Genomic DNA, 16,703 nt, shown 5'->3' on the forward strand with positions numbered 1-16,703 from the left:
AACCCTTCATCCAGGAGGCTGCTGAGCTTCCCAGGCCATGTCCTAGCAGCAGGCATGGGCAGAGCAGTCAGTGGATCCCTGGGGCAGGGCGGGTGGTGCGCGCCAGGGATCCCTGCCCACTCTGGGGAGCATGGCCTACTAGCTGGGTAGGGGGCCGCCTACGCGGAGCGCCCGCGAGAGTGCGCGTGGCCCAGGGCTCTTTCTCCCGAGGGCCTCGTGGGCCGGCTGAGATGCGCATGCGCACTGGTGCCTAACGGTTCGGGCAGAGGGTGCCGCCAGCAGGTGGCGCCCGCGAGAGCAAGGGTTTCTCCGCGGAGGGCCTCGTGGGCCGGCTGAGGTGCGCATGCGTGCTGGTGCCTAACGGTTCGGGCAGAGGGTGCCGCCAGCAGGTGGCGCCCGGAAGAGCTAGCGGTTTCTCGGCGGAGGGCCTCGTGGGGCGGCTGAGGTGCGCATGCGCGCTGGTGCCTAACGGCTCTGCTAGGCTAGGTGCTCCTCCGAGCGGCTGGAGACGAGTGTCCTTGACGGAGGTAGCGGCTGGACCTGGTTACGTGCTGGTGCTGTGCTCCAGAGCGGCAGAAAGCGAGTGGGAGCTGAGGTGTCTTGAAGCCGGTCCGTCAGCCTGGGAGAAGATCTTTGGCTTCAGGATGGGGGTTGGGGGGTCATTCCTGGGGACCTGCGGGGGATGCATGGCTCCCTGGAGGGAGAATCGTGGCAAGGATGGCTTCTCAAATCCCGGGTACCGAGTCCGGCAGAAGGATCTGGGCATGATCCACAAAGCTGCCATCGCGGGTGATGTGAACAAGGTGCAGGAGAGCATCTTGCTCGGGCTGAATGACGTGAACAACAAAGACAACAAGAACAGGTCAGGGGAACTGGAAGCCGGCGCTGGGGGCTGCGGAAGGAGGCCTAGGGATATGGGAGAAGCCCCCGTTCCTGGTTTCGGGGTAGGGGAGATATGGTGCGGGGTGAAGGCGTGGGTGGGGTGGGGGACTGTGGTGGGGGTGAGTTGGGTGGGGGTTGGGTGGGGTGGGGGACTGTGGTGGGAAGTGGAGTGGAGTGAGGATTGGATGGGATGGGGGTTGGATGGAGTGAGGGGACTCGTAGGGGGCAGAGTTGGTTAGGATGTGGGTAGGCTGCAAGGGTGGGGGTGGGGTCAGTGCTGTCACCAAGGGCACTGGGCTTTCTACCCTGGCAGGCTCAGCAGCACCTGGGATGTGGAAACCTTGCCTTTCTTGACAAGAAGAGTAACTATTTGTTCTGAAGGCAGAGGGATAACATACTATTTGATGTTTACAATTCCATGCATCATTGTATGTTGGGACTGTGCACTACATTTGCCTAAAATGACCTCTCCCTCTCCTAGGACTGCTTTACATTTGGCGTGTGCCCACGGCCATCCGGGAGTGGTAGCTGACTTGGTGGCCAGAAAATGCCAGCTTAACCTCACTGACAGTGAAAACAGGACAGCTCTGATCAAGGTATGTGGTAGCCAACTCTTTCAGCATGGGGTGGATTTAATTTAAATTCACAGAATAAAACTAATTCACCTCACTGAAATATAATGAGTTGGTGAATCCTGTGGAAGATTTCCTAGAATTTACAGTCTATTTCTTGGTCTGATACTGACAGGCTGTACAATGTCAAAAAGAAGTTTGTGCATCCATCCTGCTGGAACATGGCGCTGACCCAAATGTTAGAGATATGTATGGCAACACTGCTCTGCACTATGCCATTGATAATGAGAATATATCAATGGCAGGAAAACTGCTTGCATATGGTGCAGATATTGAAGCAAAAAGCCAGGTATAGATCAACCAATGTTCTTTTCAAAGTATTTCAAGTGTATTTGTTTTACCGTTAACATGATTTTTTTTTTTTTAGTAAAACATCTGAAACTAGAAGGAAATATATTACATGCAAATATTGGCTTTACATACAGCTATTTAAAAATACATTCATAGCAAATATGAAATCACGAGGTCTGTAGTCTAAATGTGCCCCATAGATTTAGTTTAGCTTACTTCCATAAGTTGTGTCAACATGTAAAATTTAGGAGACACATACACAGATCTAGATTTCAGGCTTCTCTTAAAGGATCCATCTGGATTCCCTTGAGCTCATATCACTGTTCAGTATGCTGTGCAGTGGTTACCCCTTTATATGAGGCATATGTGCTCCAGTCTGCTGCTGTGCCTTCCAGACACCCTAGGAGGGGTATCTAAAAGGGAAGGAGCAGCGTGTGGGCGAGCACAGTGGAGTGAGAAGGAAGGGATTGCTTTTAATTTGCTTTCTGCTTCATGTTTATGTTCATAGGATCTTAACATAAGGTTTTCAGTTCAGTTGGGAAGTATGTAATTTTGTGAATTATAAATTGTTTTTGCTGTTTTGCAGGATGAATATACATCACTTTTACTTGCCATAAATAGGAAAAAAGAGCAAATGGTGACATTTTTGTTGAAGAAAAAACCAGATTTAACTGCAATAGATAATTTTGGAAGGTACAGTAGTTCTTTTTTGTGCATTTTTAAACCTGAGTGTTGTTCTGGAGTGGTAACAGTCACTTGTCAGAAATATTACATTGATGAGATTAACTTATTATTATTGGGGTAGAGAGAAATAACACAAATCATCAGTTAGGTAGAAAAACAATTATTTGGACTGGGCGGCATAAAAATGGTGTATTGCAGGATTCATCTCATTATATTGACTGATGTTTGTTGATGGATGAGGTGATATTTTAAGTCATATTATCTTATATTAACTAAAGGGATTTCATATTGGTTTCATTTAAAAGTATGGACTTCAACTTTTAGTTCACTTTGTGACTCAATATTGAAATTTCTTAACTCTTCTATAGTACTTTCAACCTCTGCTTCTTTTTTTTTTTTTTTTTTTTTTTTTTTTTTTGAGACGGAGTCTCACGCTGTTACCCAGGCTGGAGTGCAGTGGCGCGATCTCGGCTCACTGCAAGCTCCGCCTCCCGGGTTCCCGCCATTCTCCTGCCTCAGCCTCCTGAGTAGCTGGGACTACAGGCGCCCGCCACCGCGCCCGGCTAATTTTTTTTTTTTTGTATTTTTAGTAGAGACAGGGTTTCACTGTGGTCTCGATCTCCTGACCTTGTGATCCGCCCGCCTCGGCCTCCCAAAGTGCTGGGATTACAGGCTTGAGCCATCGCGCCCGGCCCAACCTCTGCTTCTTACCTGCTTTTCCTTTAAAAATACCATGTTAAAGATAGAGTTGAAAATCACTTTGTCTTTTGGGTGACTCTTTGCTTTAGCTTGCTTTCTTTCAAGAATATTAATGTTAGGTTATTCCTATGTAACTATTAATTGCTCTTGCCAGATACTGCGGGTTCATTGGGTTTTTTCTTCTTTTTATCTCTAGCGTATTTTGATGTTATTTTTAATTAGTATGGGCAGAGGGAAAAAAGATAGCTTTAAATGGGTAAACTTTTCTTTTAATGAATACAAGCCATGGGTGACAATGAGAAAAAAAGAGATAGGCTGTAGATTCACACAAGACTGGGTTTAATTCTTAGCTTTTCTACTTGCGAGATGTGTGACCTTGGGAACATTACTTATCACCAAGTATGTTTTCCTATATGAAAAAAGAGGATAATATATCCTTCAAGGGTGGTTGTGTATAAGTAATGTGTGTATATATTGCATTTAATCCAGTGCCTCGCATATGATTGTCAGCATTATTAACTGAAACTACTATGTCTATTATTAGCATTATTGTTATTGTTTTAAACCTGCAGATAGCTCTTACTTATTGACCCCAAGCTGATATTGAATTACAATATATTATGTCAGACTAGGGAAGAAATGGATAATTCTTTGCTTAAATTTTTAGCTACTTTAGATAGTTGACCTAAGCATAGTATCCTGCCCATCCAAAGACTTTATTTTAGCAACTTCTGCTATGTCATATCCCAGTGGGACAAGAGGCTTCCTTGTTGTTCCTTCCATTTGCCTTTAGTGGCAATTTACAAAGATGACCCCTTCAGCACCCAAGATGCTTGTGTCTATTAGTACATATAATTGGTTAATTCTACATGGACAGGCATATTAAATTGGTAAAGTATATAAATTTAGCTTTTAACATAACTTTGCTAAAGTTTGTAAGCGTGAAACAATCTTTGTTATTTTAGAACAGCCCTGATACTTGCTGCTTGTAATGGATCAACAGGTGTAGTCTTCCAGCTTCTTCAGCACAATGTTGATGTCTGTTGCCGAGATATATCTGGATGGACTGCAGAAGACTACGCCATTGCTTATAACTTTCAAGCGTAAGTATTTAAAAGGCTAGTGAACGCTAAATTGAGGTTTAAAGTAATTGTAACCATTGCATCTTATACATCAGGTGAGATTTCATAGTTGGGTTCAGGTAGTTTTGGAGTGGCAGTGAGTTAGTCCACTTCATCAGCCAGAAATCAAGCATAAGACTAGACAAGTTAGAAGTAGCAATGAGTGTAGGATTCTTTAACTCAAGACTCTTAAGACTTTTATGCTTAGGGATCCTAATGTTTTCCATTTCATTCCAAGTATAACCCCTACGCATGGGATAAAATAGTTTCACATCCTTGATTTTTATAATTAGTTATTTGAGTCTTGAAATGTCCAGTGTATCAGAAAATGTTGGACTATCTCCTGGGAGCTATCTCATATACCCTCCACCTTGAATTTTTCAAGAAACTAAGAGGTTCTAAGTCCAAGGAAGACAATCATGTTTTACAAGTCAGTGGGGTGCAGGGGGTGGGGGTTGAGGAAAGGACATTCTAACTATTCTTTTGTTTATATGGATTCTGTTACTGTTTGTTTGTCATTGAAACTGCTCCTGCAGTCTGGTAAAGATTGACCTTTGCCCCTTCTGATTCAGATCCTCAGTCTTTATAGTAATCTATACGTAGGTTTCCAAGTCACAACTTGTAGTTCACATAAATATGCTTATATGCCCAGCCATTGTTTCCAAAGCACCAGTACCCTGCTGTGGCTGCTGGACATCCTAGCTTTACCCACACACATAGTGAGCAAGTTGACCCTTCCCCCCATACTCAAAACCTCATGTGGAGCCCACATCTTAGCCTGGAATCCTAGACCTTCGTGGTAAGTTATTCTTTGAGTCCCTTGTTTGTCTTCTGTCTAGCAAATATTAGTTGGGATAGTTCTAAGCTGTTAGATGTGTTCAGAGAGTGTTGCAGGAAGATATCAAAGTTTTTTCTTCTTTGTTACCAGATTTTTACCCCAAGCTCTTTTATATCTTATGTAGCAGTTTTTCTTAGATAGAGGAAGGTCCCATGTTATCCTTCCTCAGAGCAGTGGGCACCAACTTGTGGTTGACCCCTCAAGTGATCTGTTTTCCATAATAATAAAAATCTCCCAGCCCACTTGCCCCTCTACCTCAAGTTTTTAAAGTATCTTCAAATTTTACCTCATAGAAAGCCATTTGTCAGAATTATCTAAGTCTCAAGTAGGTGAGTTGGACTGAACAGAGCCAAGCTTCATCCATGACTGATCAGCATCCATTTATAAAAGTAGGGCTTTGTGCTTGCTTCACAGCACATATGCTGAAGTTGGACCAACACAGAGAAAATTAGCATGACCCCTGCATAAGCATGATGCACCAATCTGTGAAGCAGTCCATATTACACAGTTACAAGAGGGCCATTAAACTAGTTTGCTGACAAGTTCCCGAAAACAGTGCGAGTCAAAGCAAAACAGGTGCTAGCCAATAATGAAATTACACATTTTCATTACAAGAACATTGGGGTAAGGTAATCTGTGAAATAAGAATAGAACTGAGCAACCCATGGTGTGTTGTGTGCAAATATATTGTTAGTATGTGTCTCAGAAATGAGAAAATAACCACTTGCATCTCCTTCATGACACTTCAAAAATATGAGGGTTTTTGTCTTCCTTGTTAGTTGGAGATGACCATGGAGAGGAAGCATCATTCTAACAAAGATCCACTGGTTCAGAGTTAGAGTCTATAGAGGAAAAATAGTAGTAGTCCAAGCCAGGTCTTGACATCTGTTAGCTTTCTGCCTTTGGTGTGATTGTTGACATAAGTAACAATGGATAATCATGTTATCTATTTTAATGAGACAATCTATTTATAAATTTAGTTACAAACTATGAAATAGTTGAGATGTCCTAAATCATAAGCTACAAATAATAGAATAAGTAATAAGCAAAATTAGGACTTAACATTTTCAAAAGATCATAATATTTTAATATTAGAACATATGGGAAAATACACATTGGGTTTCATTTGGGATTCCAAAATAATTTCAGCAAAATGTTCAAGAACAAATTATTCCATTGCTTTACTATTTCTCTGAGCCCATTAAAATGTGATTTCATTAAACGTTTATAATAACCTAATGAATAAGGTGGTAAAACCTTCATTCTTTGGAAGAAGACATTGAGCCTAAGAGAAGCAACTTGTCCAAGAACAAATATCCATTGGTTACAGAGCTAGGACTTATTATGAGTCAGATCATTTCCCATTATGTCAACTTTACATGAGTTAATTTACTGAGTTATACTGTCCTCACTTCATAAGTACTTTACTTGTTCTTTAATTAGAAGCTTAGTAAGAATTTTGTAAGCTTACAAACTAAATGTGTATAATTAAAGTTCTGATATTGTTTGATATACTCTTAAGAATGTAATGTATTTGGTAAATGTTTTTCATATCAGTATTAAAATAGTAATTGTATTTACTACATTTTTACACATAGCATTCGCAGACTAATTTCTGAATATAAAGCAAACAAGAGACGTAAACGTCTTCAAAATAGGAATCCAGGTACGACTTCTGATAGTGAATTTCTCTCAATGGTCCTGACATAGATAAAAAAAAGTAAGAGGAAGGCAGTTTTGATCACAAAACAGCAGTTTAAAAAAACCACTGTATAAATTGAATGTATATTTTTAAATTACTTTCTTAGTAATCTAGATTTCAGAATTATTTAAAAGGTTACTTGTAGGCAATTTATAATCTCAAGCAGTATTATCTGAAAAAAATTCATTATCATAGTTTCTGAAATTCTAGATGATATTTTTGTGTAAATAAGAAAAAAGATTTTTAAGTTAATATGTGGTATGTTTTCTTTATAGTCACCTTATGATGAATTGGACTTGTATAAAATTGGGTATTTTAATTTATAAAATAAATGCTTTGCATTTAATAAATACATATTACAGCTCAACCTTGAGCAGTGTGGGATTTGGGAGTACCAGTCCCCCATTCTGTTTGAAATCTGTGTATAACTTTGGACTCCCCCCTAAAACTTAACTACTCGTGGCTTACTGATGACTGGAAACCTTACTGATTATACAGTCAATTAAGACATATTTGTTATGTTATATGTATTATATACTGTATTGTTACTACGATAAAGTAAGCTAGAGAAAAAGAAACTTATAAAGAAAATCATAATGAAGAAAGAATGTATTTTCATTCAGTGGAAAGTGGATCATCATAAAGCTCTTCATCCTCAGTCTTCAAGTTGACTAGGCTGAGGAGGAGTAGGAAGTAGAGAGAGATTGGTCTTGCCATCTCAGGTGGCAAAGGCAGAAGAAAATCTTCAGATAAGTGGACCCTTGCAGTTCAAACCTGTGTTATTCAGAGGTCAACTCTGACACGGTGATTTGTGTCATAAAAAAGTAACTTTCCTTAAAACTAGAATTTCAATGAGACCTTTCTGGTACCATGAACAAACAAACAATAAGAACTGTACCAATACCAATAGGATGTTATTTTTTAAAGATACCCAGTGTGTGGAGAAGTCAGAAAATAAATTCCTTATTGAGAAGCACAGGCCATGTTACATATTCTTACACCAAGAAGGTCTCACTAGTATTGACTTAATTCCCCCCAAGTGGAAATAAAATGAGATATATTTACCTCATTAGGGTGAAATTTGTTCTATCTGCTAGTTAATTGTCATGGTAACATCAATTTATTAGAAGACACTCTGTTACTATTAGCTAAAAGATTATTATAATAATATTTGAATAACCCAACTCTAGGCTGAACACATTATAGTAAAAGTACAGCAACCATTACCAGAACAGAGCAGGGGCTGCCTCTTTTGAGGTAGGATACGTGCTCTGCCACACAGCCCTACAACTTCACATTCCCTCCCAAAATAGAGGCGTGATTGGGTGCCATTTTTCAGAGGGTTTGCTTGGTAATTTTCTTCATACAAAAATGTTTCAGAAGAACGAAGACGCTACTTTCCTACCTCGATGTGACACCTAATGCACTTGTACAATCTGAAGTGTATGAGGACACCTTTGATTTAATGTATATTTATGAAAGAATGCCTGTAGGTTAGGCTTTCCAAGTTACAGGAGACAAAAGTAGAATAGACATAGTTTTGGCCTTTAAGGTGCTCATAATTTTTATGCTTATACAACAGAGTTTTCAAAGAAAACATTTTCATTCTCATGTCCACTTAATAAATATCAAGTGTCTTTAAGGTAGTAAACATTTTTCTAATAAGTACAGAATGCAAACATTTAAAAATATATAGTCAGAAGCCATGGTTATTATTGTCATTTTTATTATTTGCTACTCTATTCAGTGCTTTTTGTGTGTCAGATGCCCTCTGGGAGTTTATAATTATTGTTTATTATGTATTTATCGCATTCAGTATGTGCCAAATATGTTATGTCCATGGTGGGGAAGGAAAGATTTTAAAACATGGGTAGGATTTAAGGTAAGCATGCAGAGTGAGTAGACATTTGCCAGGTAAAGAAGCAGAAGAATGCTCCCTGTCAAAAGGAATATCTCACAAGATTGTATCTTTGGCAGAAGGAACAGCTAACAGGATTGCCCCTTTGCCAAAAGGAAAAGCAAGTGCAAAAGGTAAGATGCTTGAGGGAACTTTGCAGAGTTTATGAGCAGTTGGTTCAGTTTTGCTAGCGCAAAAAAAAAGTATGCTATGAGAGTGGTTGGAAATGATTTGAATACCTAGCTAAGTCAAGCTTAGGAAAGACTTTTTAAACATCTAGAAATTTGTAGATCTTATCTGTAGGCCACGGAAAAATTCTTCGGTAGGGTGCTTTTGACTGCAAACATTAGATGACCTAACTAACAACAGCTAAAACAATGGGAGCCAAAGTTGTTTTGGTGGTTCAGTGATATCATCATATCTCACTCGTCCCTCTTTCAGCTGCGCTGTTCACGGTGTTTTGTTGATACCTCCTTTCATGGTTGGCTACTTAGCAGCAGTTTCAAACACCATGTTCTCACAAGACAATATCTAAAGGCTGGAAGGGATGTTTTTTTTTCACGTGTTTCTTTTAGAAAATGGAGAAAAGTCAGAAGCTTGCGTTGGACTTCCTGTGACATTTTATTGGCTTGATTACACTAGCTGCTCGTTTCTAAACCAGGCACTGGAAAAGCAAATGTAATTACTGTGATTTGCTTAGAATAATCATTTCTCTTCTTGGAGCTAGGAGGGATATTGGGTGATAAATATCTAAGTAGACTTGCATTTCTCCAGCAAGAAAGAATAAAGAATTGCTCTTAGGTAGGGAACCAGCAATGTTTGCTGCAGGCATTCACTAGAAATTTTTCAACAGGGAAGTCTCAAGATTAGATTTGAGGAGGATTAGGGCATTCTGGTTATGGTACAAACAAGGATTGGCAAGCTTTTTCTGTAGAGGGCTAGATAGGTAATATTTTAGGTCATGTAGTCTCTGTCATAGCTACTCAACACTGCCACTGAAGTGTGAAAGCAGGCATAGATAGACTGTGCTCCAAAAAAAGTTTATGTACAAAACCATATGGCAGACTGGAGTTGGCCTGTGACCTGTAGTTTGCTGACCCCTCACTTAGAAGGTAGATGAAAGGTAACCATGTAGACTGGGAGACAAAGGAAACTTTGTCTGTAGTCAAAGCTATAGTTTCCTTATCTCCAGTCTCAATCTACTGTGATGTTTTCACCCATGCAAGGTGAAATAATTATAAGAATCTCAGTTTATTCATTTAAAAATGTTCATTTATTTTCTTGGCCTTATGCCCTTTTCATTTGCTGTCTTAGTTTTTTCAATTTAAGAAATATTAATAGTTGGTAGGGTTTTCTCCTCCCGTGAAAGACATCAGTTAAGAGGCCATGTTTAACTCAGAAATATAAACATATTTATATTGTGGCAGTGGAAATATAAAGCAGAGGCAGAAAAGAGGTGCAGTTAATATGATTTAGTGATTGATGAAAGTAAAAAGTTAGGTGGCAGAGAGAAATCTTAGATCGTAAGTTTTGAGGTTGTGTACTAGTGTTTATACTGAATTTGAACAGGGAATTTCAGGTGAATAGAGAAGTATAGGGAATAGGGAAGACGAATGTTTTTCCAATACTTGTTGAGTTGAATGGAACAACCATGGAGGAATATTTTCTGTAGGAAATCGGATAATAGGATTTCTAGCTGCAGATAAAACTCTGAGGTTGGATTTGCAGACATAGAATGGTCCTGTTATAATTATTAAGCAAAGTCATAGATCTCAATGAGCTTGTCCATAGTGCAGAAGGTGTATAATGACAAGAAAGCCAGTAACAGAACCCTAGGCATAGCAAGATTTCCCAAAGGAAAAGGGAGGTGACAAAGGAGAATGAGCAGTAGCTAGAGAAAAGTGGGAGAGGAGTCAGAGGAAGTGACGTTGCAAAAATTTAAAAAGTGAGAATTTCAAGAAGGGAATATCAATTCTAACAAATAAGATTACTAAAAAGTAAAATGGATTTAACTTTTACAAGCTCATTAGTGGCACCCTTTTCAAAAGAATGATTGTAGAGTTGTAAGGTTTACTATAGATATGATTCATACTTCTGGTGTTCAAATATGAAAGAATAAATCTACCAAGATCCTACCTAGCTTTTTGGTAACTACAGCAGCTATGTACAAAGGGTCAGGGAAAATAATCTAGACTGATGAGTACACGTGCCAACATTTTTCCAGAATTGTCAAAACCTAAAGGTCACGTGTGAGGAAAAGTATTGTCTGTCTTATCTGCTTCTTGTGGAAAAACTTGATTTACACTCAAGTACTTGATAAGTTCTTCTGGATACATTTTGAAACTGAAATCTGGTAGCAACAACTGGAACCTGCTGTCAGACACATTCCTCCCTCTGTCATGGAATTATAATACAGCCATGTTTTGACAGTTTCAAGTTTTGATCAGAAGTGTAGTTTACAGATGAGGAGTTTGGAGAAACTGACATCTTTTGTGTAATATGGAGAAAAATATAAGGTGATATGCTGAATATACTAGTTCTCAGCATTCTGGGAATTCTGATGACATCAGTAGAAAACCCAGTACCTGGTTCTTTTTCTTAGTGCAATTCCCTCTTCATTTGCCTCTTCTGATATCTGCACTTCTACTGCTTCCTTTTGAATTTCATCCCTAAAGAAAACATTTTCAGAACATATTTCTAACAGACGGGTGTTTGACAAATGTGGATTATTTCAAGAGAATTGGCTACCTATCCTAAAGTATATCTGGTATTCTGTTAGTCTCTAATGCTAAACTTCTGTCACAATGGCAGTGTCACTGATGATGGTCTGCCAAGAATTTTTTAAGTATCTTCTGGATTGTCAAATTCAAGTTGTTCTATCTGACATAGTTTTAAAGTGAAGTGCTTTTCTGGTATTATATTTTTCAGAAATTTGTGATCTGTGATTTAACTAGAATATGAGGTCCATTTCTTGATCATACTTTTAGTCATCTATATATAACTTCCTTATTTTGAGACAGGGTCTTGCTTTGTTGCTGAGGCTAGAATGAAGTGGTGTGATCATAGCTCTCCACAGCCTTGAACTCCAGGGCACAAGCAATCTTCTCATCTCAGTCTCCCAAGTACCTAGGACTACAGGCATGCATCACCATGCTCAGCTAATTTTTTATGTTTCATTTTGTAGTAATGAGTGTCTCGCTATGTTCGTTGCCCAGGCTGGTCTCTAACTCTTGGCCTCATGTAATCCTTCGACCTTGACCTCACAAAGTGCTGGGATTCCAGGAATGAGCCACCCTGCCCAGTCTACAAGGCTTTTTTCTTTGCTAAAGAAGTTTAAAGTACTATTGACCATTAATGATAAAAATCCACTGTTTGAGGAGAGAAATAGAAACTCATCCTACATTTTGAATGCAGTATACTTTTTGATTTGTTCTATGAAGAAGTACCTTTAATAGGTGAACCATGTTTTTAGCTTTATATGCAATTAAAAAGTTTTGAAACAAAAGGAACTCTATGGTCAGTAGTAAAGTATTATACTATATCCAGTGGCTATATATACTTCTATAATTATCACAGTTGAGTGAATGATGCACATTTATTTAATAATTATTATTATTTCTTTTATTGTTGTTGTTGAGACAGAGTTGCTCTATTGCCCATGCTGGAGTGCAGTGGCATGACCTGATCTCAGCTCACTGCAACCTCCGCCCTCTGGGTTCAAGCAATTCTCCTGCCTCAGCCTTCCAAGTATCTGGGATTACAGACACCCGCCACCATGCCCAGCTAATTTTTGTATTTTTAGTACAGACAGGGTTTCACCATGTTGGCCAGGCTGATCTTGAACTCCTGACCTCGAGTGATCTGCCCACCTCGGCCTCCCCAAGTGCTGGGATCACAGGCATGAGCCACCACGCCTGGCCTTATTATTATTATTTCTTAAGAGATGGCAGTCTTGCTATGTTGCCCAGGCTGTAGTGCAGTGGCTATTCATAGGCACAGTCATACTGCACTGCAGCCTTCAACTCCTGACCTCATGTGATGTTTCAGCCTCAGTTTTCTGAGTAGCTGGGACTACATGCGCACACATGGCACCTGGCTTGATATACAGTCATTATTAAGAGAAATTGACTGTGATCTTATTTTCCTGTCTGGAATTACAGGCAGTTGCTGCCATGCTCCCTTATGATTCTGATATTTTATGTGTTTCTATTGTTGATTTAAAATGTATTTTTTTCTTTAGTAGCGCCTGCTGTTACCATTGAAGACTGCATGAACAGGTAGGATTTCACAGATTCTGAAAAGTGATATGTCTTCTAAGGGACTGCAGAGAAAAGAAACTAGTAACTGTTGGTTGTTTTACTCTGGGCTTATGTGCTTCACATTTATCATTTCCTGTAGTCCTCATGTTGCTTTGCAAGTATTTGTGCTATCACCTACTTTTTAAATAATTAGGCAACCATGATTCGGAGGGTTGGATAATTAGCCCATGATCCTGTTAATTAACAAGTTGCCAACCCATGATTTGAACATGAGCGTGCCTGGCCCCCAAATCACTTCTCTTGAGACCTGTGCAGCAATGGGATCAAGGTACGGGTCCAAATCAGATCAGTTCAGAAAGTCACATTTTGTTTTACGTTAACACTCTTTAGAGTCTTTCTTAGAAGCTTGGTTAGTTCAGAAATTTGTCCTAATGTACTTGACAATTGCGGTGGTAACCAGCACCTTATTTTTATCATCAACGTTTTTAGGGCAGATCTCACTCAGCTGGGCTACAGGGCCCTAGGTTTTCCATAAGCAACATCAGGCAAGTCCTGGAGAGGAATAGTTTGCTGCAGGTGGTCTGCATATAGACTATGTTATGTTAATTATATTTTGCTCACATTCAAAGGAAATGTTAATTGATTTCTCTACTTTCTGACTTCTCTATGTGGTTTTCCCTTTAGGCAAGTACCTTGCCTAGTTCCATAAAGCTTTTTCTTTTTCTCTGGAGTCCTTTTTTTTTTCATGAGTTTTCTGTATTCTTTTCTTGATTTTTGTTTGTTTGTTTGTTTGTTTCTTCTCTGCTTTTCTTGGTGGGTTTTTCTTTTATTACTGTGCTCATGCCAGCTAAATATTCTTCATTTTTCAATAGAAGCAAAAGCACATAGAATTTCAGGATTTTAAGGGATCTTAGAGACTAAACAAAATATTCTTTAGTATTTCTATCTGTGTTGAACGTCTGGGTCAAGTGGTTGTTCAGGTGAAGAACCTGAAACTCAAAGAGAGTAAATGATTTATTTGGGTACACTTTGTAACACAAATGAGATTCAAACTCAATTTCCTCAATTCAAAGCCTAGTGCTCTTGTGTATCATCCTGTCGGTGAGTGTTTTAATAATAGAAAAGGGAGAGTGGGTCTAATGATCCCAATGGAAGAGGATGAGAATGGAATGAGCTGGTGAACCTTAATGGAAGCGGATAAGAGTGGGATTAGCAGGGGAAGGCCAAAGACACTGAGTTGTATAAGAGTAAGGGTTTTAGAAAAGAGATCAGAATAGTGGGCTTTGTGATAAATTAGAGGAATGAAAAACACAAGATTTTGGGAGTTAGCAAGAAAGACATGTTAAGTAAGTTAAAGTAGTGGGTTTAAGAGAGTCCTAAACGGGTTGCTGCTTTTTTGGTTCTCTGATTGGAAAAACTGACAGATATCAAAGTTTTGTTTGTTTGTTTGTCTGTTTGGAAAGATGTTAAGAGAATTTGAGCCACTGGGAAGAGTCTTAGAGCATATAGAAATGTGTATCATCTTCCACCCCACCTTACAGAGGGGTAGTTTGGAGCCCATCGAGTACTAGGGTACTGGAGGTTGCTGAACTGCATGGATCTGTGGTCCAGGCCAGGCATCCCCTTTTCTTTGCCACTTTTCCCAATTAACTAATGTTCTTCTCATATCTGTGTAGGCTTAAGGCAAGAGTAGGATTAGCTGGCAAATCAGTCATGGAGCTTCAGTGGGGTAGTTGGTCATATGCCTATGCTGGAGGTGGATGATTGAAACTCCATTTAGCTTACTTTCCAGAAACAGGGAAACAGAGAGCTCCTGCCCTTGATTATTTGAGCTCATTCTTTTAGGAAGCTGTGCTTTCCTAGGCTGAAGATTTAAAGTTTGGAGACTGCCATGGAGCCCTGCAGAAGAAGGATCTGGAAGTGGGAGCCCATGGGAAGGAAGATACTTAGATATAGTACTTAGGGAAATAGAGGTACAACTACCAGGACTCAGTTATGTCAGCTAAACCCATGTATACCTAGTATTCCATTATTGAAATGCTAAGCCTGTAAGAATTATTTATAGCTTACCACTCAAGGCCATCGCCAAGGTCTGATTTTTCTTTTTTTTTTTTTTTTTTTGAGACGGAGTCTCGCTCTGCCGCCCAGGCTGGAGTGCAGTGGCCGGATCTCAGCTCACTGCAAGCTCCGCCCCCCGGGTTTACGCCATTCTCCTGCCTCAGCCTCCCGAGTAGCTGGGACTACAGGCGCCCGCCGCCTCGCCTGGCTAGTTTTTTGTATTTTTTTAGTAGAGACGGGGTTTCACCGTGTTCGCCAGGATGGTCTCGATCTCCTGACCTCGTGATCCGCCCGTCTCGGCCTCCCAAAGTGCTGGGATTACAGGCTTGAGCCACCGCGCCCGGCCCAAGGTCTGATTTTTCAAATTCCAAAATTCCAAAAATTGCAGCCTCATGTTTTACTTACAGCAAGATATATTATGTGATATATTGATAGCTGACTTTTTCCTAGATTTTGTTTTTCTTTTTTTGCTTTTTGGAGGGGGCATACAGATATAGGCTAGGATTTTTGTTTTGTTTTATTTGTTTTGTAAGTAATGAACCTGCTCATTTTTTTTTTCTTTTATATTTTTGCTCTATAGGCTTTCCTGCAGACTGGATACTTTTTTAGTGCGTATGCGACTAAAAAAGGATGGTGACTTCAATTTTAAATCCAAGGTAAAGTGGTCTTGTGAAATTAATATTCTCACTCTGAATCTAGTTTTGTATAGTATTTACTTTTAAAATTTAACAGTGGTCTACCTTTGTTTTATCTGTGTAATAGAAATTTGGTTAGAGAAAACCATTTTATAGAACTATGACTAGGTACATTTCTTTTTTTTACTTTGGTAAGTAACAGATAACTGGTAAATACTTTGAGGGAATGGGAACTGAAAAAGAGAATGGGCTAGAAACTACATAATGGCAGGAAAATTATATTACAAAAGCTTCCCCACAATAGAGGAGATGTGAAATTTGGTCAAAATTTATTGGGATAAAGATACTTACTGTGTTAAATCATACTAACGTGACTTTTATACTACTTATTTGTTAAACGAAGCTCAAATGGATCCAATTACTTGTTATAGTAATCATGGGGTTTCCCTGTTGCCCGAAGTATATATTTACTTTTTTCTTCTTGGACATTTATTATTTTGTTATTACACAGTTTTTAGCAGAGAGTTTTAAAATAATTTTATCCTTTGTTCTCTAATTAGCCTAAAATAATATTGGAAATTATGAGAATTTATTTATGTATGAGGTCATGTGCCTGCAATCCCAGCTATTCAAGAGGCTGGAACAGGAGAATTGCTGGAGCCCAGGAGTTTGAGACCTGGGCAACGTAACAAGACTCCATATCTAATTTTTTTTAAATTGTGAAAGACTTGAAATTTAAATTCTTCCTCAAAACCTATATTACAAAGGGATTCCACTATGTTTTCTAAGTCACTAAGAGTCTATTTTAAAGCCTTGCTCTAACTGAAGAATACATGTTTTGTTCAAAATAACAACTTACAGAAGTAAGCAGAGACTTTAGTATTCATATGGTAAGACTTTAATTTCAGAAGGTTTTTGTAAGTGTAATTTTCAGAAATACCTACCCAGAATTCTTGTATCTCATTCTAAAATTTTAAATCTCAGGCTTTTCTATTTAGTTATTTA

The 16,703-nt window shown here is 39.2% G+C and overlaps 1 protein-coding gene and 1 non-coding gene across 4 annotated transcripts in view; both read left to right on the forward strand.

The window, feature by feature from the left end:
* The first annotated feature begins 447 nt into the window (after positions 1 to 447).
* Positions 448 to 16,703, forward strand: part of LOC105478918 (ankyrin repeat domain 62) — an 80,978-nt gene continuing 64,722 nt past the window's right edge. The window contains exons 1-9 of one of the 3 annotated variants that reach the window (XM_011736649.3): positions 448 to 862; positions 1,364 to 1,478; positions 1,630 to 1,803; positions 2,392 to 2,498; positions 4,154 to 4,291; positions 6,746 to 6,813; positions 8,827 to 8,880; positions 12,987 to 13,023; positions 15,644 to 15,719. In XM_011736649.3, coding sequence (XP_011734951.2) covers positions 645 to 862; positions 1,364 to 1,478; positions 1,630 to 1,803; positions 2,392 to 2,498; positions 4,154 to 4,291; positions 6,746 to 6,813; positions 8,827 to 8,880; positions 12,987 to 13,023; positions 15,644 to 15,719 — 987 coding nt within the window. In that variant the 5' untranslated portion in view covers positions 448 to 644. The remainder of the gene's footprint in view (positions 863 to 1,363; positions 1,479 to 1,629; positions 1,804 to 2,391; positions 2,499 to 4,153; positions 4,292 to 6,745; positions 6,814 to 8,826; positions 8,881 to 12,986; positions 13,024 to 15,643; positions 15,720 to 16,703) is intronic. The other 2 variants (XM_011736647.3, XM_011736648.3) reach the window with 2 other exon arrangements.
* LOC112426137 (U6 spliceosomal RNA) lies at positions 5,547 to 5,652 on the forward strand. Its single transcript, XR_003017419.1, has one exon. It is a non-coding gene; the product is annotated as a U6 spliceosomal RNA (small nuclear RNA).

Source organism: Macaca nemestrina, chromosome 19 (genome assembly GCF_043159975.1).
Source record: "Macaca nemestrina isolate mMacNem1 chromosome 19, mMacNem.hap1, whole genome shotgun sequence".
In the NCBI taxonomy this organism is placed as follows: domain Eukaryota; kingdom Metazoa; phylum Chordata; class Mammalia; order Primates; family Cercopithecidae; genus Macaca; species Macaca nemestrina.